Here is a 17,494-nt window from a genome sequence, read left to right on the forward strand (position 1 = left end):
TAACGAAGGAAATAAACCATGAGCATTAAATCAAGGGTAATGATAAATATAATTCAATGGGTTGTATTTTAGCAACTACAAAAGGAATAAATACTTAATACATGCATTAATTTCATTAATTGCATTAAATCATGTGTAATTTATTCATAACTTCTAAATTAATACCAAACTAGTTTAGATCTCGTGCAAATGCACAGTATTTTAGATTGTAGTATATAGAGAAATTAGCATTATTAATAATTACACTTCAAATTTACTGTTAAAGTCTACATTATTGATGTGTTCTATTAATTATTAAGATAGAAAAAAGGAAAATTTGAGAACAATTTTACATAAGAAAAATCAAAATATCATTACATTTATTAATTTTAATAAATATTGTGTATTTGGTGTTGTATTTTAGGGAGATTTTCGTATTTTATAAAATTACACTAATTAGTATTTCGGCGATGTATTTTTCAAATAAGAAATCGAAGATGATTGTGATGGAGAAAATTCTTTAATATAATAATTATTTATATTTATGGTTAAAATGTGATTAATAATAATATGAGTAAAATATATAGTAATTTTACAAACTGACATGTATATCATGGAATATAGCATATGTAAAATATATGGTAGTTTAAAAAGTATTTAAGTGTAATATATTTCTCTACAAATATTGAGAAAAAAGAATTATAAAGCAGGTCAACATTTGCATAGAATAAACAAAAATTTAAATCCAATATTTGAGAATAACCAAACCTATTTACTATTAGGGCCCAATTTATAGTTGAGAGTGATTTGAGTAGGAAAATTCATAATTTCACCTATTCTTTTAGTAAATAGAGGATTTTGGTAAAGAGTTGTTCTAACTTAACTAGATATCTTTTGTTTCGAACTTTTGGAATACAGTAGCGTTAAAACTTAAGAGAGAGTTTTCCCATTAATAGTCTTATCCGACTCGAATCCAGAGTAAACTGGATAATACAACTACCGATCCATCTGCATTCAGACTTGTTTTTTTAAAATGGTTGATTTAGTTGTCAACTCTAATTTGTTTACTATTCTTGCAAACTATTTCCTCCATTCAACTTCACTCTATCACTTAACTTTTTCACGTTTGTCAACGCATGTTTTACACGGTAAATATCGTTAGCTACGTATTTGCAAAAATTATAAAAGTGATATATTTTAATGTACTCGTAAAGACGAATCAAACAATATTTCACATTCATATATTTTCACTTATATATCGAGAGAAAATTGAAATTAAATGTTCATTTGTGAATGTTATAGGGAAATTATATGGAGGAAGTATACCTTACTATGTCCACTTGCCCACTACTACCTCCCCATTCATTTTATTTTATTGTTTTAAATTTTGTTTTAACACTATTTTAGTGGTCTATTAACTCAGTTTTTATATCTGGTCGTATTAAAAAAATTATCTTCTACTCTTGTTAAGCAATTTTTTCAAGGTATGAGCTGGATCAATTATGAGTTATGGTTTTCCTTAAATTTGGTTATAATGCTATCCATCTATTGTAGATGAGTGTTAATTATGAGTTATAACTCCATACTATGATACGTCTAACTTATTATGTTTAACAAAGGAAATAATATGAGTAGGTATTACTGTACTAGGTATAACTCAGTACAAATTATATGAGTACTCTACCCCTATACAAACTACAAATGATGGTGAAACAAATGTTTAATACTCCCTTCTATTTTAAATAACCTTTTCTATTTACTTTTTCGTCTATTTACAATATCTTTCTTATTTCTATTTTTGAGAAGTGTTTGTGTGAGTCAAATTTAACTATATGGTGAGTTAGTGTGTTTATATGGTCCAAATTTAATTATATGATGGGTATTATGTTTACTTAATCTTTGTGTCAAAATAAAAGAAAAAGGTTAGATTTAATAGAAGGGAATATAACTCAGTACAAATTTTTTCGCTTAAATGCAAACATGGTTGCTCATTCATGTACGGGTTTTACTCATTTATGAACTTTTTTTCATTATTTTTCCATAGTATGTCCTTTGTCTAATTCTCTCTACACAAATTCTCTCCCTCACAAAATTAATCAAATCCACAAAGTTAAATCAAATCGGTTAAATTAATTTATGGACGCTAATTCTCATGTCAATAAGTAATAATTCTAATTTATTTAATTTATTAATGATGTTATATCAAATTAGGGAGATTAATTCATTTAGATTAATGAAGTTAGGGCTTGTGATAAGGTAAGAACATGCTAGATAATGAACCTGGACAAGTTGATCATCAAAGTTCCTCCATACTCGGTTTAGGAGAACAAATGTTAGTGAGTTTAGAACATTGACATATCCAATTAATTAGGGGGCATTTTGGAATCAGATAGATTCCCGAAGGTCTTGCAATGTCAAGAAAATTTCCCGGTGAGATTTTTTCAGGAAACCAAACATCAATCCGGTGAGATGGGTGGTCCGGTTAGAAGGGTGGTTTGGTGCTGAAGGCGAAGGTGGGGGAGCCTGGTAGTTTGACGGAGTTGGGCTGTCATTTGGGAGGATTAAGAAAAAACTAGGTTATAACCCGTGAAATTCACGGGTCTGTTATAATTATGTTTAATTAAAAGGTTATACTCGTGAAACTAGGTTATAACCCGTGAAAAACTAAGTAATTTTTAGCATTAAAGGGTATGCTTAAAACTTATGAAATGATTCAGAGTTTAAAATTATACTATTGTCACTTACCGTTGTCCCATTGAAATTAATAAAGATGTTGATTTAGTTACAAATCCAAAAATTAAAAAAAAAAAGTGTTCAAATGGAGAAGAATGTCGATTTAGTTCTAAAATATAAGAAACAATTATGTTCGTACTTTATACATGAGAAATCTGAAAATGAACTTAACAAAATGTATCCGATTCTTTTGAATTGGCCCATTTTTATTTTTATTTTTTACAGATTTGTGAGGATATTTTAATGAAATTGGAAAATTCCTAAGAATAGGAGTGAGTACTATTCCGATAAATTACAGTGGTAGATAGTGCCTCATTTTTCTTGTTGGTCACCTCCTATTAGATGTCACTTTTGTTCTACTCGTATGTTGTACTCTGTTAGAGAATAAGATTAACTCTCCTTATTGGTCTTGTTTATTCAACATAATAGCAAGGATAATACGAAATATTTTCACTTCAATTTTGAAGTCAAGGAATTATAAAATTGTATCCATCTAGCTTACCAGTTTTCTATATTGTGGATATTGTTTTGATATATTTTAACTAAAAGTTGGTTTAGTAACTTCAAATTTTCATTGTTTTTTTCATGTCATATGTTTATATTCCAGTACTTGATATATTGTTTTTAGTGTTGTTTTGGTGCGTTCTAAGAACCTTGGTCCCATTTTTATCCGGCAAAGAAACAAAAGGTTGGACACTTGAACATCTAATTCTATTCCTTATTACCTAACATATTCTAATGAAAAAAGAAATATAAAATAAAGTAAACATGTAAAATATATAAATGAATGGATAATAATGATATTTTATAACTGAATTTTACATATTGTCTTTAATCAATTAGAGACGATATGAAAAATGCGTAGAAAGCGTTCTGTTAAAATACAACTTATGTTTATCTTACTAATTAGGCTAAAATTACAAGTTTATTGTCTTAAATGCAAAGGAGTTTATTAAACTTTTTCAGCAAATAATACATTTATAATTCTTGTCGATTTGTTGATCTTGCAACATCGTCCATGTAAATTCAATTGATTTCCAGCGTATTGGGAAAAATATTATTGAATGATTTTTGTATAACGAAACACCTAAGTGATATACTTAAATTATTAGCAAGAAGTTTTTTTTTTTTTTTTTGACAACAAATTAGCAAGGAGTTGACATGTGACTTAAACAAATAAAATTTTAGAATAAATACGCATTCAATATTTTTTAAAATAAATTTTATTTAAGCAATTTTTGGGAGGATACACGAGAAAATGTATTTGTTCAACAATGATATCATTCTAATTTCATTTCTATATCTCTTGTCAATTAGAGTCATCTCTATATCTCTTATTCTTGGTGAACTTTTATGTGAGAATCTTTAACGCTATCCCAATGAATTCCAAAGAAATAATGATGCACAATCTATAAAATATAGTTAAAAGCCTACTTAAAGCATTTAATTTTTAATCCACGTGTAATTTTTCTATTGGTTAATAATAATTTAATTATATTAATTACTTGATTATCTAACTAAAAGTAATCTCTAAATACCATGTGTTACATACTTATAAAATACAAACAAAATAAAAAATATTATAATTAATTGCAAACACAAAAAATAAATTAATACAAACTCTTTATTTTCCTCTTATAAATTTGTATCAATCTACCTATTCATCTAATTTTTATTTCTTATATTTAATAAATGGTCTTTTGGTTTTTCCTCACAATTATTATTATACTTTGTATTTATTTCACCATAAATTTTTTATCTCCCCCTTAGTTCACAAAACATTCTTCTTCTCTCAAATAAATTGTTGAAATTAATTAGATAATTAATTATATAAATTTTCTTATATAAATATTACAACAATCCTCTTTTTTATTTTTATCCAAAAAGTTGGTAGGTAAAGTATGCATATATAAACAATTGAATTATTTAAAGTTGGTAGGTAAAGTACTCATTTGGTAGTTTACATGTTCGGTCTGACCCGTGTCTGTTGTCCAAACAAATATGATCCCATACCCAATTCCTAACTAGAAACACTTGCTTGACGGCTCAATTTTTAAGATTTTTTTGTAAAAAATAAAATAAAATCTCAACACACAAAAAAGATAATTCTTTTAATTTCCACCGAACAAATTACACAAAATCTCATTGAAGACGGCGATATCCGTCACAAGTTTGTGACGGATACCGTTTCTTCTCATAAAATACCCATAGGAGGTGAGTGCAATTAATAGATCCTACAACCAGTTGTATGCTCTAGAACTTGAGCTATATTATAAAGTTTTCGAGTTTTGTCTTAAAGAAGTCGAGCTATACCATAAAATTTCTGAACTCACTCACTTAAACATAAAAGAAATTAACTTTAAGAAAGCTCAAAAAAATTACACATAAGCTCGATAAGATATAACTTGGTTGTATGATGTTATTGTACCACTTGAGGTATAATGTTATTTGGTGGAGGTGAGTGGGGGAGCATATGGAGGGAGCCCCACCTTTTCCCCTCTCTCTTTTTGTGAGATGTTTTCAGTTTGTGACAGAATTAGCCCGTCACAAGCAAGACGCTTTGAACAAATTAACACCGTGAGCATCTCCGTTAACTTGTTCGACCGTCTCAAACTCTCCATCAATCAACCACTCAAGAAAAGTATCGGAAAGACGTGAGGGTCAGGTCAAGCCACGCCGTCCTACTAACCGTGACGTGTCAATCTCTATACAATATAGTTAAAAGCCTACTTAAAGCATTTAATTTTTAATCCACGTGTAATTTTTCTATTGGTTAATAATAATTTAATTATATTAATTACTTGATTATCTAACTAAAAGTAATCTCTAAATACCATGTGTTACATACTTATAAAATACAAACAAAATAAAAAATATTATAATTAGTTGCAAACACAAAAAATAAATTAATACAAACTCTTTATTTTCCTTTCATAAATTTGTATCAATCTACCTATTCATTTAATTTTTATTTCTTTTATTTAATAAATGGTCTTTTGGTTTTTCCTCACAATTATTATACTTTGTATTTATTTCACCATAATTTTTTTATCTCCCCCTTAGTTCACAAAACATTCTTCTTCTCTCAAATAAATTGTTGAAATTAATTAGATAATTAATTATATAAATTTTCTTATATAAATATTACAACAATCCTCTTTTTTATTTTTATCCAAAAAGTTGGTAGGTAAAGTATGCATATATAAACAATTGAATTATTTAAAGTTGGTATGTAAAGTACTCATTTGGTAGTTTACATGTTCGGTCTGACCCATGTCTGTTATCCAAACAAATATGATCCCATACCAAATTCCTAACTAGAAACACTTGTTTCACGGCTCAATTTTTAAGATTTTTTTTTTAAAAAATAAAATAAAATCTCAACACACAAAAAAGATAATTCTTTTAATTTCCACCAAACAAATTACGCAAAATCTCATTGAAGACGGCGATATCCGTCACAAGTTTGTGACGGATACCATTTTTTCTCACAAAATATCCATAAGAGGTGAGTGAGGGAGCATATGGGGGAGCCCCACCTTGTCCCCTCTATCTTTTTGTGAGATGTCTTCAGTTTGTGACGGAATTAACCCGTTATAAGTTTGACTCTTTGAACAAATTAACACCGTGAGCATCTCCGTTAACTTGTTCGACCGTCTCAAACTCTCCATCAATCAACCACTCAAGAGTCAAGAAAAGTATCGGAAAGACGCGAGGGCCAGGTCAAGCCACGTCCTACGGACCGTGACGTGTCAATCTCTAATTGGTTAAAGCGACGTGTTTCTTAGCACAACTAGGTCTAATATAATCTCTTTAAATACTCGCAATTTCTCCTCCAAATATTTCATCCCTCACAATTTGATTATTTCTCATCAACACAAGATAATCGTCTTCTTCAAATCAATTGCTTATTCCCCTCTTCCTCATTCAAGGTATAACCTTAATCACTAATTATATTATCGGTTTTTCTATCGTGTGTTCTGATTCGGTAATTGATTTATTTTGAGGCATATGAATTTATTGTTCAATTGAATCGGTTAATTTTGTATTGATCTAGGGTTTATGTTAATCGGTATAACATCTGATCGCACGGTTTGTTAATTGTTTTGATTGAGATTTTTATCATTATGTTCCGATTATGAGTTTTTTTCGTTATTGATTAGCACAATAGCGTATTAGTGAACAAATTTTGTTACTAGTTTTGTTAATAAGCGAGCTAATCGAAAAGATTTCGTTGTTAATTTGTAGATTAGTGAATTAGATTCTCGAACTATTTGATTAATCGCCTCTTCGTGTTTGAGCCAATTTTCATCTGTTTAGGATTAATCTCTCAAGGCAATAGCTAGATTATTTAGATTCAATTTTATATTTCATTTGATTTGTATTTGAGATGCTGATGATTTCGCCCTAATCGCATAATTACGGTAGTGTTTAGGGTTTGATTGTTGAATTTCCTGCAACTGATTTTATTTTCATTAATTAACTACATCGTTGGGTACGATTGCTGAACGGCTTTTTGTATTTGTATGATCAGATGCAAATCTTCGTTAAGACTCTTACCGGAAAGACCATCACTCTCGAAGTCGAGAGCTCCGACACAATCGACAATGTCAAAACCAAAATCCAAGACAAGGAAGGGATTCCCCCAGACCAGCAACGTTTGATCTTCGCTGGTAAACAACTCGAAGACGGCCGAACCCTCGCCGACTACAATATCCAGAAGGAGTCCACCCTCCACTTGGTCCTCCGTCTCCGTGGTGGTATGCAAATCTTCGTCAAGACCCTAACTGGAAAGACCATCACCCTCGAGGTCGAAAGTTCCGACACCATTGACAATGTCAAGACTAAAATCCAGGACAAGGAAGGAATTCCCCCAGACCAGCAGAGATTGATCTTCGCTGGAAAGCAGCTAGAAGACGGTCGCACTCTTGCAGACTACAATATCCAGAAGGAGTCTACCTTGCATTTGGTTCTCCGTCTGCGTGGTGGTATGCAGATTTTCGTCAAGACGTTGACAGGAAAGACTATTACCCTTGAGGTCGAGAGTTCGGACACAATTGACAATGTCAAGACGAAGATCCAGGATAAGGAAGGAATTCCCCCAGACCAGCAGAGATTGATCTTCGCAGGAAAGCAGCTAGAGGACGGTCGAACCCTCGCTGATTACAACATTCAGAAGGAGTCGACACTCCACCTGGTGTTGCGTCTCAGGGGTGGGATGCAGATCTTCGTCAAGACATTGACTGGCAAGACCATCACCTTGGAGGTGGAGAGCAGCGACACGATTGACAATGTGAAGACAAAGATTCAGGACAAGGAGGGAATCCCACCAGATCAGCAGAGGTTGATCTTTGCTGGGAAACAGTTGGAGGATGGGCGCACTTTGGCTGATTATAATATTCAGAAGGAATCTACCCTCCACCTTGTCCTCCGTCTTCGTGGCGGTTGCTAAGCTTGTTGTTGTACCGGTGTTTGGTTCTGTGTTTTGGGAAGCTGGTTGATGTTGGTAGTGTTTGTTTTTTATAATCTGTGAACTATGGCTGGTTTATTTTAATGTGTGCATCAGCAATGACTGGTGCTTTATCTGTGTAAGTTTCATGTTCGTTTGTGAATAAATTGTTCCGTTTGTGTTCATCTCTGTGCTCATGTTTCAGTAAATTAAGTTTGCATTTTAGATCTTTATACTATGTTATATATTCATAATATAGTTGGGAGAGGAACTAGCAAGTTATTAAGTTAAAAAAGCATTATTAAAGTTTATCTTTCGGAAGCTTCATGGTGGGTGCTAACCATTTAGCCCAATTGGTGCTAAAAACTCGCAATTAGATTATGGTGATCGTTTGAATCCTTCATGGGTCGGGCGCTAATCATGTAGCTCAATTGAAGTTGGTTTAATGCCTCATGGGTTGGGTGCTAATAGTTTAGCTCTATTGGTGCTAGAAACGTAGCAATTAAAGTATGTTCATCATTCCGAATTTTCATCAGTCGGGTGCTAATCACTTATCTTAATTGGTGTTAGAAACTAGCAATTAGGTATTGTTCATTGTTTGGATGCTTTACAGTCAGGCACAAATACTATCTTACAACCAGTTGTATATTAGTATTGTACAACCGCCTCAAAGTTGTTGAGTTATTTACACAAAGTTGTCGAGCTATTTTATAAGTTATTGAGCTAATTTAAAAAGTTATTGAGTTTAATAATTATTCCTCTTAAGCTCAATAACTTTGTATTGTAACTCGACAATTTTGTTAGTAAAGCTCGACAATTTTATAACAAAACTCGACAACATTGAAAAGGTTGTATATAAATTACATACAACCAGTTGTATAATCTACTAATTGACAGTCAGGTCCTTATTATCACGAGGACACGTCTGGTTATAGAATATTGTTGACATCGTTCTCATTCGTGTTCAGTTCTATTACTTCTATAGTTCTATATGACATCCGCTGCGAGCAGACCGCTATCACCAGACGAATGAAAAAGATTGTCATGTACTCCGTAGTTTGTATGTGTTAAACTGAACCTGTAACATAACACATCCAGTACTTCAGTTGTTGACGGTATTGTCCTCATTTGTATTCGGACCACTAGTAGAAACGTTAAATGGACTATAGCGATTGGGCTAATAGTATAAACTTAGTTGATAAACCCGAAGAGGTAATTGGGTAATCGTTTGTTCATAAAGCTATCAAACTGATGTTGCTTAAAACGAAGGCTCGAAGGATGTCAAGGAGTACATTTTTTTTTATTCTAGTTATACTACGATTTATAATTACATACCTCGCTACCTACTAGATGTGTATGAGGTCTATAATTAACGTATCTGTTAATTTTTTTCCTAATTCACAATATGAATTAAGAAGGTAATCAATAACCATCTCAATTACTCGTATTATTATTCACTCAACAATTTTCCAACTTTTTTTCTAAGGCTCCGTTTGTCAAGGCATTTCAGGTTCCTGATTTAGTCAAAGTAGCTTATTTGACCAAAATTTCAGGTACCTTATTTTTCTGTAAGCGTTTGGCGAGTAGCTTATTTGACCAAATAAGCTACGTGAAATGAAATGCTACCTAGAGTAGCATTTGAGATTTCAGGTACCTAATTTGGTTTGATTTTCTATTTTTACCTTTAAATCTATACTATTAAATAATTATCATATCCTTTTACGTCATTTTATCAAATCAGTTACATTTTCAGTTAGCTCGAGCTCTAGTGGGCTCGGAATCGGCTCGGAAACTTGAGCTTGAGCTCGGAATGGGGTCGGAATTTTCCGAGCTTAAAAAATCAAAGCTCGAAATCAGCTCAGATAAGGCTCGAGCTCAACTCGAGCCCAACTCGAGCTCTATTCAATCAATATTTTCTTTAATTTCTTAAACTTTTAATTCAAATTAAAAATACAAATATTTTCAGGAAAATACAAATACAAAATAATGATCGAATATAACAAAAATATAATTATAAATGCTAAAATAACATTTTATTGAGAATAAAGCTAATTGTAAAAGCCAAAATAAATACTAATAAAAAAATAAAACTAGCCTAAACGAGCTTCCGATTCCGAGCTCTACTAAGCTCGGAATCGGCTCAAAATCAGTTTTGACCGATTTCGAGCCGAGCTTTGACCGAGCTGATTCCGAGGGCTCTACGAGCCAGCTCAGATCATTTACAGCCCTAGGAGCCGAGATTTGGCGCCACCGGGTGCCGCTAACTCATTTTCCTTACGATATACACTACTACAGAATTCATCAAGGACATCGGACTTCTAGACACATGGACATCGGATTATAGGCCGATGTAGAGTTCAGTCCCGTCCATATGGGGTGTAATGGACATGGGACTTTAAACCGATGTCCATTAATATATGCACATCGGATTTTTAAATATCCGATGTCCATATGAGTAATGAACATCAGATTTTAACATTAATCCGATGTCCATATGTTTGATGTACATCAGATTTTTATAGAAAGCCCATGTCCTTTGAAGCTAGAATTACATCGAACTTTTATAAATCCGCTGTCCTTTATATTTATTTTTTTTTTTAAAAAAAAATTTGAAAAGAGCAGGCCTATTCATATTGCATTACACCAATTTGAATGCCAAAACATTAATACAAAACGTTCCAACTGCCATTCAACCAAAAGGATCGATTTCAATTAATAAAAACCGATCCCAATCAACATACAACGCAACCGTCTCCGTCATCCGAATTCAACAACTAACGAACAACAACAAAGGGTATAACAAATCCCAGCCAACATAACATATGGTCTTGCAGATCATGTAATCAGTTTTTGAAAATGCAACTACCTAATACATTACTACGCTAGCTAGCTATCTACGGCTAGATATTGAGAAAATAGTTCGCCCACAAGTCCCGAACCTCATCTAATTCTTCTTGTGAATATGGCGCGGTGTCTTGAAAAACCTGTAATCCATATTAATGACAATGGGCAAGTCAGACATGGCCTCACAAGGGCAGCTTCATATAAGCTAATAATTAAGGGAAGAGGGTGCAGCAGCTAGCTCACTGAATTGGCAGCAGGTTCGCCCACAATGCGTATAGGCAGCAGGTCAAAGTAGGATAATTACTTGAAAAAATACCGAGTTTTGCTATAATGTAGAAACTGACCTCATTGATAGCTTTTGTTGGATTAGAACGCGTGACGATTTCCAGCATGTACCTCATGACGTAGTACCCGCATTCTACAACACCTTGTTGACGAGCACACTAAAACAACAACTCGGCAAGAATTAAACCAATAACATGACTTTGTCAATTAAAAGTGATTGATGATCGGACATTGAATTTGTCGTCATAATAAGCAACAACTTACATTATGTTGCAGCCATTGCGGTGCTTGAGAACGCATTCTTTCCCCACCATTGTAGCCGTATACTCTTACCGATCTAAATATAAACATGGTTTCAAATAAATGATTGTCAGCCAATAATAGTTGTCATTTTTAATGTTCTAATCAGTTGAACATTTATTTATGTGCATATCAATAAATGAACTATTAAGATGAACTTACGCATTAATTAAAGATCTCAACTTTGACTAAGACTCGACTTTCCTAGTGAGTCGAACCAATGCACTTGATTATGATCAGCAACATCAGTCACAACGAGCATCCAATGATCACTGTAAATAATTTGTAACTTATTTACATGATAATCAATAATAAATGGTGACAGTTTTGTTTATTTAAAAGGCAAGGTTGATCAGCACTTACTCATCGTAATATGGAGCGATGTAAAATTTCTTTTTCAAGTCTTTCATCCTTTTAGAAAGTATGGTTCTTGCTTTATCCGAGGCATAGCCTATTTGTGAAATAATTTCTCGGACATAAGAACCCGTACATTTGCTGGTCACAGATGCTATCCAAGTACCTATAACAATATACGTATAAGTATAACCAACATTTACGGTAAATAATCAACCTTTTCCATGGAAGCAGATTAAAAGTTAAAGGATGTTGCTGATTGAATAACCAATGCAGTAGATGTTGCTGATTGAATAACCAATGCAAAACTAAATAATGAGATGCAATAATTGTAGTATACATACCCAAGAAAAGTGTCAATGACTCCAAGGGAGATCTTATTCATGTTCAACAATGAAGCTATGTCTTCCTTGGCGAGGCGCAACCTTTTCTTGGATCCTAGGACAGTCTCGCTCAAATTAACATCGGTCACTTGATTATCGCGCATCACACTAACTACCCTTGCCAGTAATCGTCTAGAATCGTAATTTTGGTCCAAAAGCGCTTTCAACTGGTTGTTTGATCTTGTCACTGATCCACCACCGCTTATCTTACTTTGACCACTTTCAACTTTCTGGGAATTAGAAGTTCCAGATGTCTTTCGTCTTTTGGGTTTAGGTGTCGTCGCAGTCTTTTCCCCCATCTTCTCCCCTGTCTTCTCCCCTCTCTCTGATTCCAGGTTTTTCTGACATTCCTGGGAAAAAAGAATTACACCTATAATTAGAGCTTGCTTTCAGTGGCAAGAACTAAAAAAAGACGGTTAACTGTATGGCTTTCATACCTTTACGTAGCGTAAAGTGATTCCATTTTTCGGCCAAAGTACAAAGGAACCAAGGGCATCGAATAACGAGAGCAAATTCCTCGGTTGGTATAGGTAATGGTGTGTCATCCTTACCTTCCATGAGAACGTAAATGCATACCCTTAACGTTTCTGCTCCAATTTTTTGGCCGTGACAAACTGATGCCTGACTTGTGGTCTTGAATACTCGTCCAAGTGCCACCTTAGTGAAGTCATCAGTATCTTGCACAGCTAGCTCACATTCAAATTTTCTTAGCATCATACGTACGCCTAGGGAGTTCATTGCCTTCCGGTAACATCTGACCCAAAAACTCAAGCAAAGTTGTGAAACTTTTATCACTCCATCCATTTTTAGCCTTTAAACTATACAATTTTAAAGTTGCTGATAGGCGTGTGAAAGTTGAACCAGGGTACAAGGGTTTTATTGCATCGCCAAACAGCCTATCAAACATCTCAATTTCACTTGGGTCTACAACGGATTTTTTCAAATCATTTATAAGATTGTCTACTCGATCAACATTTTCATCAAAATCCTCTCCCTCAAAGTCGCTATCATCCCCTAAATTACTACACAAAGTGGGCAGCACATCCTCCCCATGCCAAATCCACCTTGTATAACTCTTGTCAATACCATTAATTAGGAGGTGACTTTCCAATTCTACCGCATCAACATACCATTATTCCCACATTTAACACATGGACAGAAAAGTTGTTCCACATTCTCTGCATTATTCATAGCATGTCTAACAAAATATTCCACCCCTTCCCTATATCTAGAATCCAAACGATCAACAAACATCCATTCGCGATCCATATCCATCTTCAAAATTTCTTGCAATATTGGGGAAGAGGGTTAAAATCGCTTACTATTTTCGAGTTCATCACTTCACCTAATTACTTAACTCTCTACTCCTTAATTAACATTCTACCTTACTTTTACTCCTTACTTTGTTTATTTACATGCTTTTTATGCTACAACAGTATTGATTGAAAATAGTAAGCTTGATTTTCAAACATGCTAATCACAGACCATACATTCACTACACAATCACACATGCTAATCACTGGACCATAGAAACCCCCAATTTGAGCATACATTCACATACATTCTTTCACAGACCATACATTCACACAACTACCAACTAATCTGCTCGTACAACCACATCAAAAGAGACCCAATTCAACTAAACATTAGAATGATAAGTTTGATAATCTAATAGTCAAGTTTGAAACTTTCGAATGATTATTAAAAAACTAAATGGCAAAATTCAAGCAAGCGGTGCCAAAATAATTAATACAATGGCTCATCCGCTTATACACAAATTCATCACTTAAACAAACAAAGCAATTCAACTAACAACGAGTATCATTCATATATAAACCAGGAATATAAATGCATGTAATACAATAATAGCAATGTATAATAATAAACCCCCAATTAGATTATCAATTAAATTATAACCCTATAATTCATTCTTCAGTCAAAATTACAAACAAATCAAAATCAATTTCAGTAAAATATTCAAATAAACCATAAAATGATCGAGAATAAATATATAAATGATAGGGGAAGATTAATTACCTAATAATAAAGAGCGAAGAACGAAGCAGCAGCAGCTAGGGTTTGATGTCGCGAGGTGATGAGAACGAAGACTGATGATATCGCCGGTGAAGAGAAGAAGGATGATGTCGCCGGTGATGAGAGAACAAGGGATGAACGGTGAAGCAGCTACGATTTTGGGTTTTTGATCGGGGTGAAGAAGCTAAGGGATGAACATGAGATAGGGAAGAAAGGGATGAACGAGTAAGCTATACAGTGTTTGGGTTTGGGTTTGTCTAAAAAAAAGACTGATAGTGAAAATAATATGGGGCGGGGGGAATTGTTTTCATTTTGCGCCCAAAATTAAGGATTATATGGACATGGGTTTTAATTTAATCCGATGTCCATTATAATGGACATGGGTTGAAAATAACAACCGATGTCCATATAATATAATTACATCAGACTTTTATAAAAATCCGATGTGCAAACTTATTACATCTGTTTTTTCAAAAATACGATGTCCATCCACTGATGTCCTTGATGAATTCTGTAGTAGTGATAGCCTTTGAATTCGTTTACTAACGTTTTCCTAACTAAGTACGGAGTACTCAATTAAAAAAAAAAAATGTGTCTTTAAACCTATCGTTTTTTTTCTAATCTAAAACAAGAATATTATGGTACTAGTTAGACCATGCCCAAGCAAGGCCATCAACCGGGTCGTGACTTGTTAAGAATGTAATTTGGGTGACCTTGAACAAGTGAGGGTCAAGATGTGTATGGAGTGAGACACAAAAGTGGGACAGATCCTGACTCCCTATAGGAAAAGTAAGGTTAGGTTTGTAATAAAATGTAAGATTAAGACATCATAGTAATTCCCTTGTACGGAGTACTTATTTTTGTTATTAAGTGTTTTTTTTTTTGAGCAATTGTTATTAAGCTTAAGATCTTTTTTTTTTTTTTTTTTTTGGTGATGAGGGAACCCGCAGCCTTACCTTCGGTGCGCTCTAGGTAAACCATCGGGTATATGAGATAGCCTTCAAACCACGTATACCAAGTAAGTCACCCGAGGATGACAGACTCAAAGTCTATAAAATATGGACTCAAGCCAAAAATACTCCACACGATATTCTTGGGAACTTGAGGGTAATTTGAGGTAATTTGAGGTTTTGTTGAGGGTATAAACAAAAAAACTGCTCTATAAATGTAATAACCCGAATAATAATAATAATAATAATAATAATAATAATAATAATAATATATAGATAAGGTTGATGACTAGTGCCCACTTGATACAATTATGGTAGGATTTCGTAACTTATGTGTTTCTTAGCAAGTAAGATACAAGAAGCAAATTTGTATTTGATTACTAGAAGATAAACCGACATGGCATGCCTATAAATAGCCATTAACCATGCCTTAGGATGTGATAAAATGAGAGAAGTCAACTCAAGAGTGTATGTATATATTTCTCATCTACGCCTAGCCTTTTCTACTATTTCATATATACATAATAAGGTATGATTTCAGGACCCTTTATCGTAGAAATTAGTAATTTCTTCGAAATAAGATAATATTATAAGTAAATATTTATAGAAATAATGAGAATAGAGTCCATGTTATTATTGTTATACCATTCACATGTTAATTTTATGTCCTTTATACAATAGTGTTTTCATGCTCATTTATTTATATAATGTTCATTTGGCCATTTGTTACATTCGGGATACGATTACGGGAGGGGGACAACATTACAAATTTGACCTATGTACATGGAAGGGGGCACTGCCTCATGTGAACTACGGTTCGATTATTACCGGTAAAAATGCGGGGGTTTACACGGGTCTTAGACTCGGGATCCCGTGTACATGGAGGAGGGCTTAGCCCGGGGAGTTTTTACTCCGTAATGTGTCTCATTTCAGTAATAGTAGACCGGTAATCTATATTTTGCATATTATGATAAAATGACAGGTTGTGCATGTCTATTTAATAAATTATCCGACTGTATTCATGTGACCTATTTTCTATACTTGTGAGACGTGAATTGAGTAAATTATTAAAATGGAGGTAAGTAGGGCCGGTGGAGGTGACCGGAGTCATACTCACTGTGGTTGGTCGATTCCGTTACTTTCATTCTTTTTCAGGTACAAGTAAGGGGGAAGGTCAAGTGTGAGGTTTTCAGATGACCTAATAGGATGAATAATGTAATCGAGTTATCAGTTTTTATCTTTAAAAAATGTATTTATCTTTATTTTTGTATAAGCCTTGTATTCTCCGAAGGGGGAATACGGCGGTGACGCCCTTGTAATTCCGCTGCTGCCTATTATTAATAAAAAGAGCTATTTTGAGCTGCCTGTCTGCTTTTCGGGGGCGTTACAAAATGGTATCAGAGCCACCTTGCGACCGCGTGTTGAGCCTTCGGCCATACGTCTAGCGGGGTAATAGATTTTTGGGTCTAGTATAAAACTCGTATCAAACACATATATAGAAACCGACTAAAAGAGAGTGGGGTAGATATAAAGTGTCTCAGATCACTTGTTTAAGTGATTTGTTACTAATTCTTTTATTGCTTTAATAATGTATAGTTTGAGTGTTCTAATTGTTTTTCTTCTGCGTACTTTACATATTTGCATGAAGTTGCTACTTGAGAGTCTCATGAGATATATGCATATTTATTTGTGTGCTATACGTTACAAATATCGGGATATTTTACCTTTAAGATTTTACTCTATCCTTCCACTCATTATATTTTAATATTGTTTTGAAATTTTCGAAGTTTTAATACTCAAGCTATTTTTCGTATTAGAAAAGTTCAATTTTGTTCGAGTCAGTCATTGGAATATTTTCAAAATTTTATGTTGTATATTTAAAAAAAAATTTACCTTTACTAAAACTTTGAAATAAAATTTCAATTTTTGTTTTCTTTACCTTTGTCTGGTTATTGGGATGTTATTACTTGTTATTAAAGATATCTAATAACAGGTTCAGCGCCTACTAACAGATTAATTGAGTTTGTCTTTGAATTGGATTACTCGAATTCTTGTTCGCGGCGGGAATTCTTGTGCTCCATTATATAAGACGTACGTTTTTTACTAGTTTCATATATGTGATTGAAATACTTTTATTTAAGGAAATTCTTATAACTTTCTTTAGTTTTGAGAAAACGAAATTT

At 33.4% G+C, this 17,494-nt stretch overlaps 1 protein-coding gene and 1 long non-coding RNA gene across 2 annotated transcripts; one reads left to right on the forward strand and one right to left on the reverse strand.

The window, feature by feature from the left end:
* Positions 1-6,559: 6,559 nt before the first annotated feature.
* LOC141656486 (polyubiquitin-like) lies at positions 6,560-8,346 on the forward strand. The gene is made up of 2 exons (XM_074463395.1): positions 6,560-6,644; positions 7,247-8,346. The coding sequence occupies exon 2, from the start codon at positions 7,247-7,249 to the stop codon at positions 8,162-8,164; it is 918 nt and encodes a 305-aa protein (XP_074319496.1). The 5' UTR covers positions 6,560-6,644; the 3' UTR covers positions 8,165-8,346.
* Positions 8,347-10,849: 2,503 nt separating this feature from the next.
* LOC141655822 (uncharacterized) lies at positions 10,850-11,779 on the reverse strand. Its single transcript, XR_012548197.1, has 4 exons — positions 11,753-11,779; positions 11,555-11,627; positions 11,350-11,448; positions 10,850-11,145 (listed from the first exon to the last, which is right to left on the reverse strand). It is a non-coding gene; the product is annotated as an uncharacterized LOC141655822 (long non-coding RNA).
* Between the last annotated feature and the right edge of the window lie 5,715 nt (positions 11,780-17,494).

Source organism: Silene latifolia, chromosome 5 (genome assembly GCF_048544455.1).
Source record: "Silene latifolia isolate original U9 population chromosome 5, ASM4854445v1, whole genome shotgun sequence".
Lineage (NCBI taxonomy): Eukaryota > Viridiplantae > Streptophyta > Magnoliopsida > Caryophyllales > Caryophyllaceae > Silene > Silene latifolia.

Excerpts from the sequence above, each read along its gene's own strand:
- LOC141656486 (XM_074463395.1), top strand. The coding sequence starts at position 7,247 with ATGCAAATCTTCGTTAAGACTCTTACCGGAAAGACCATCACTCTCGAA.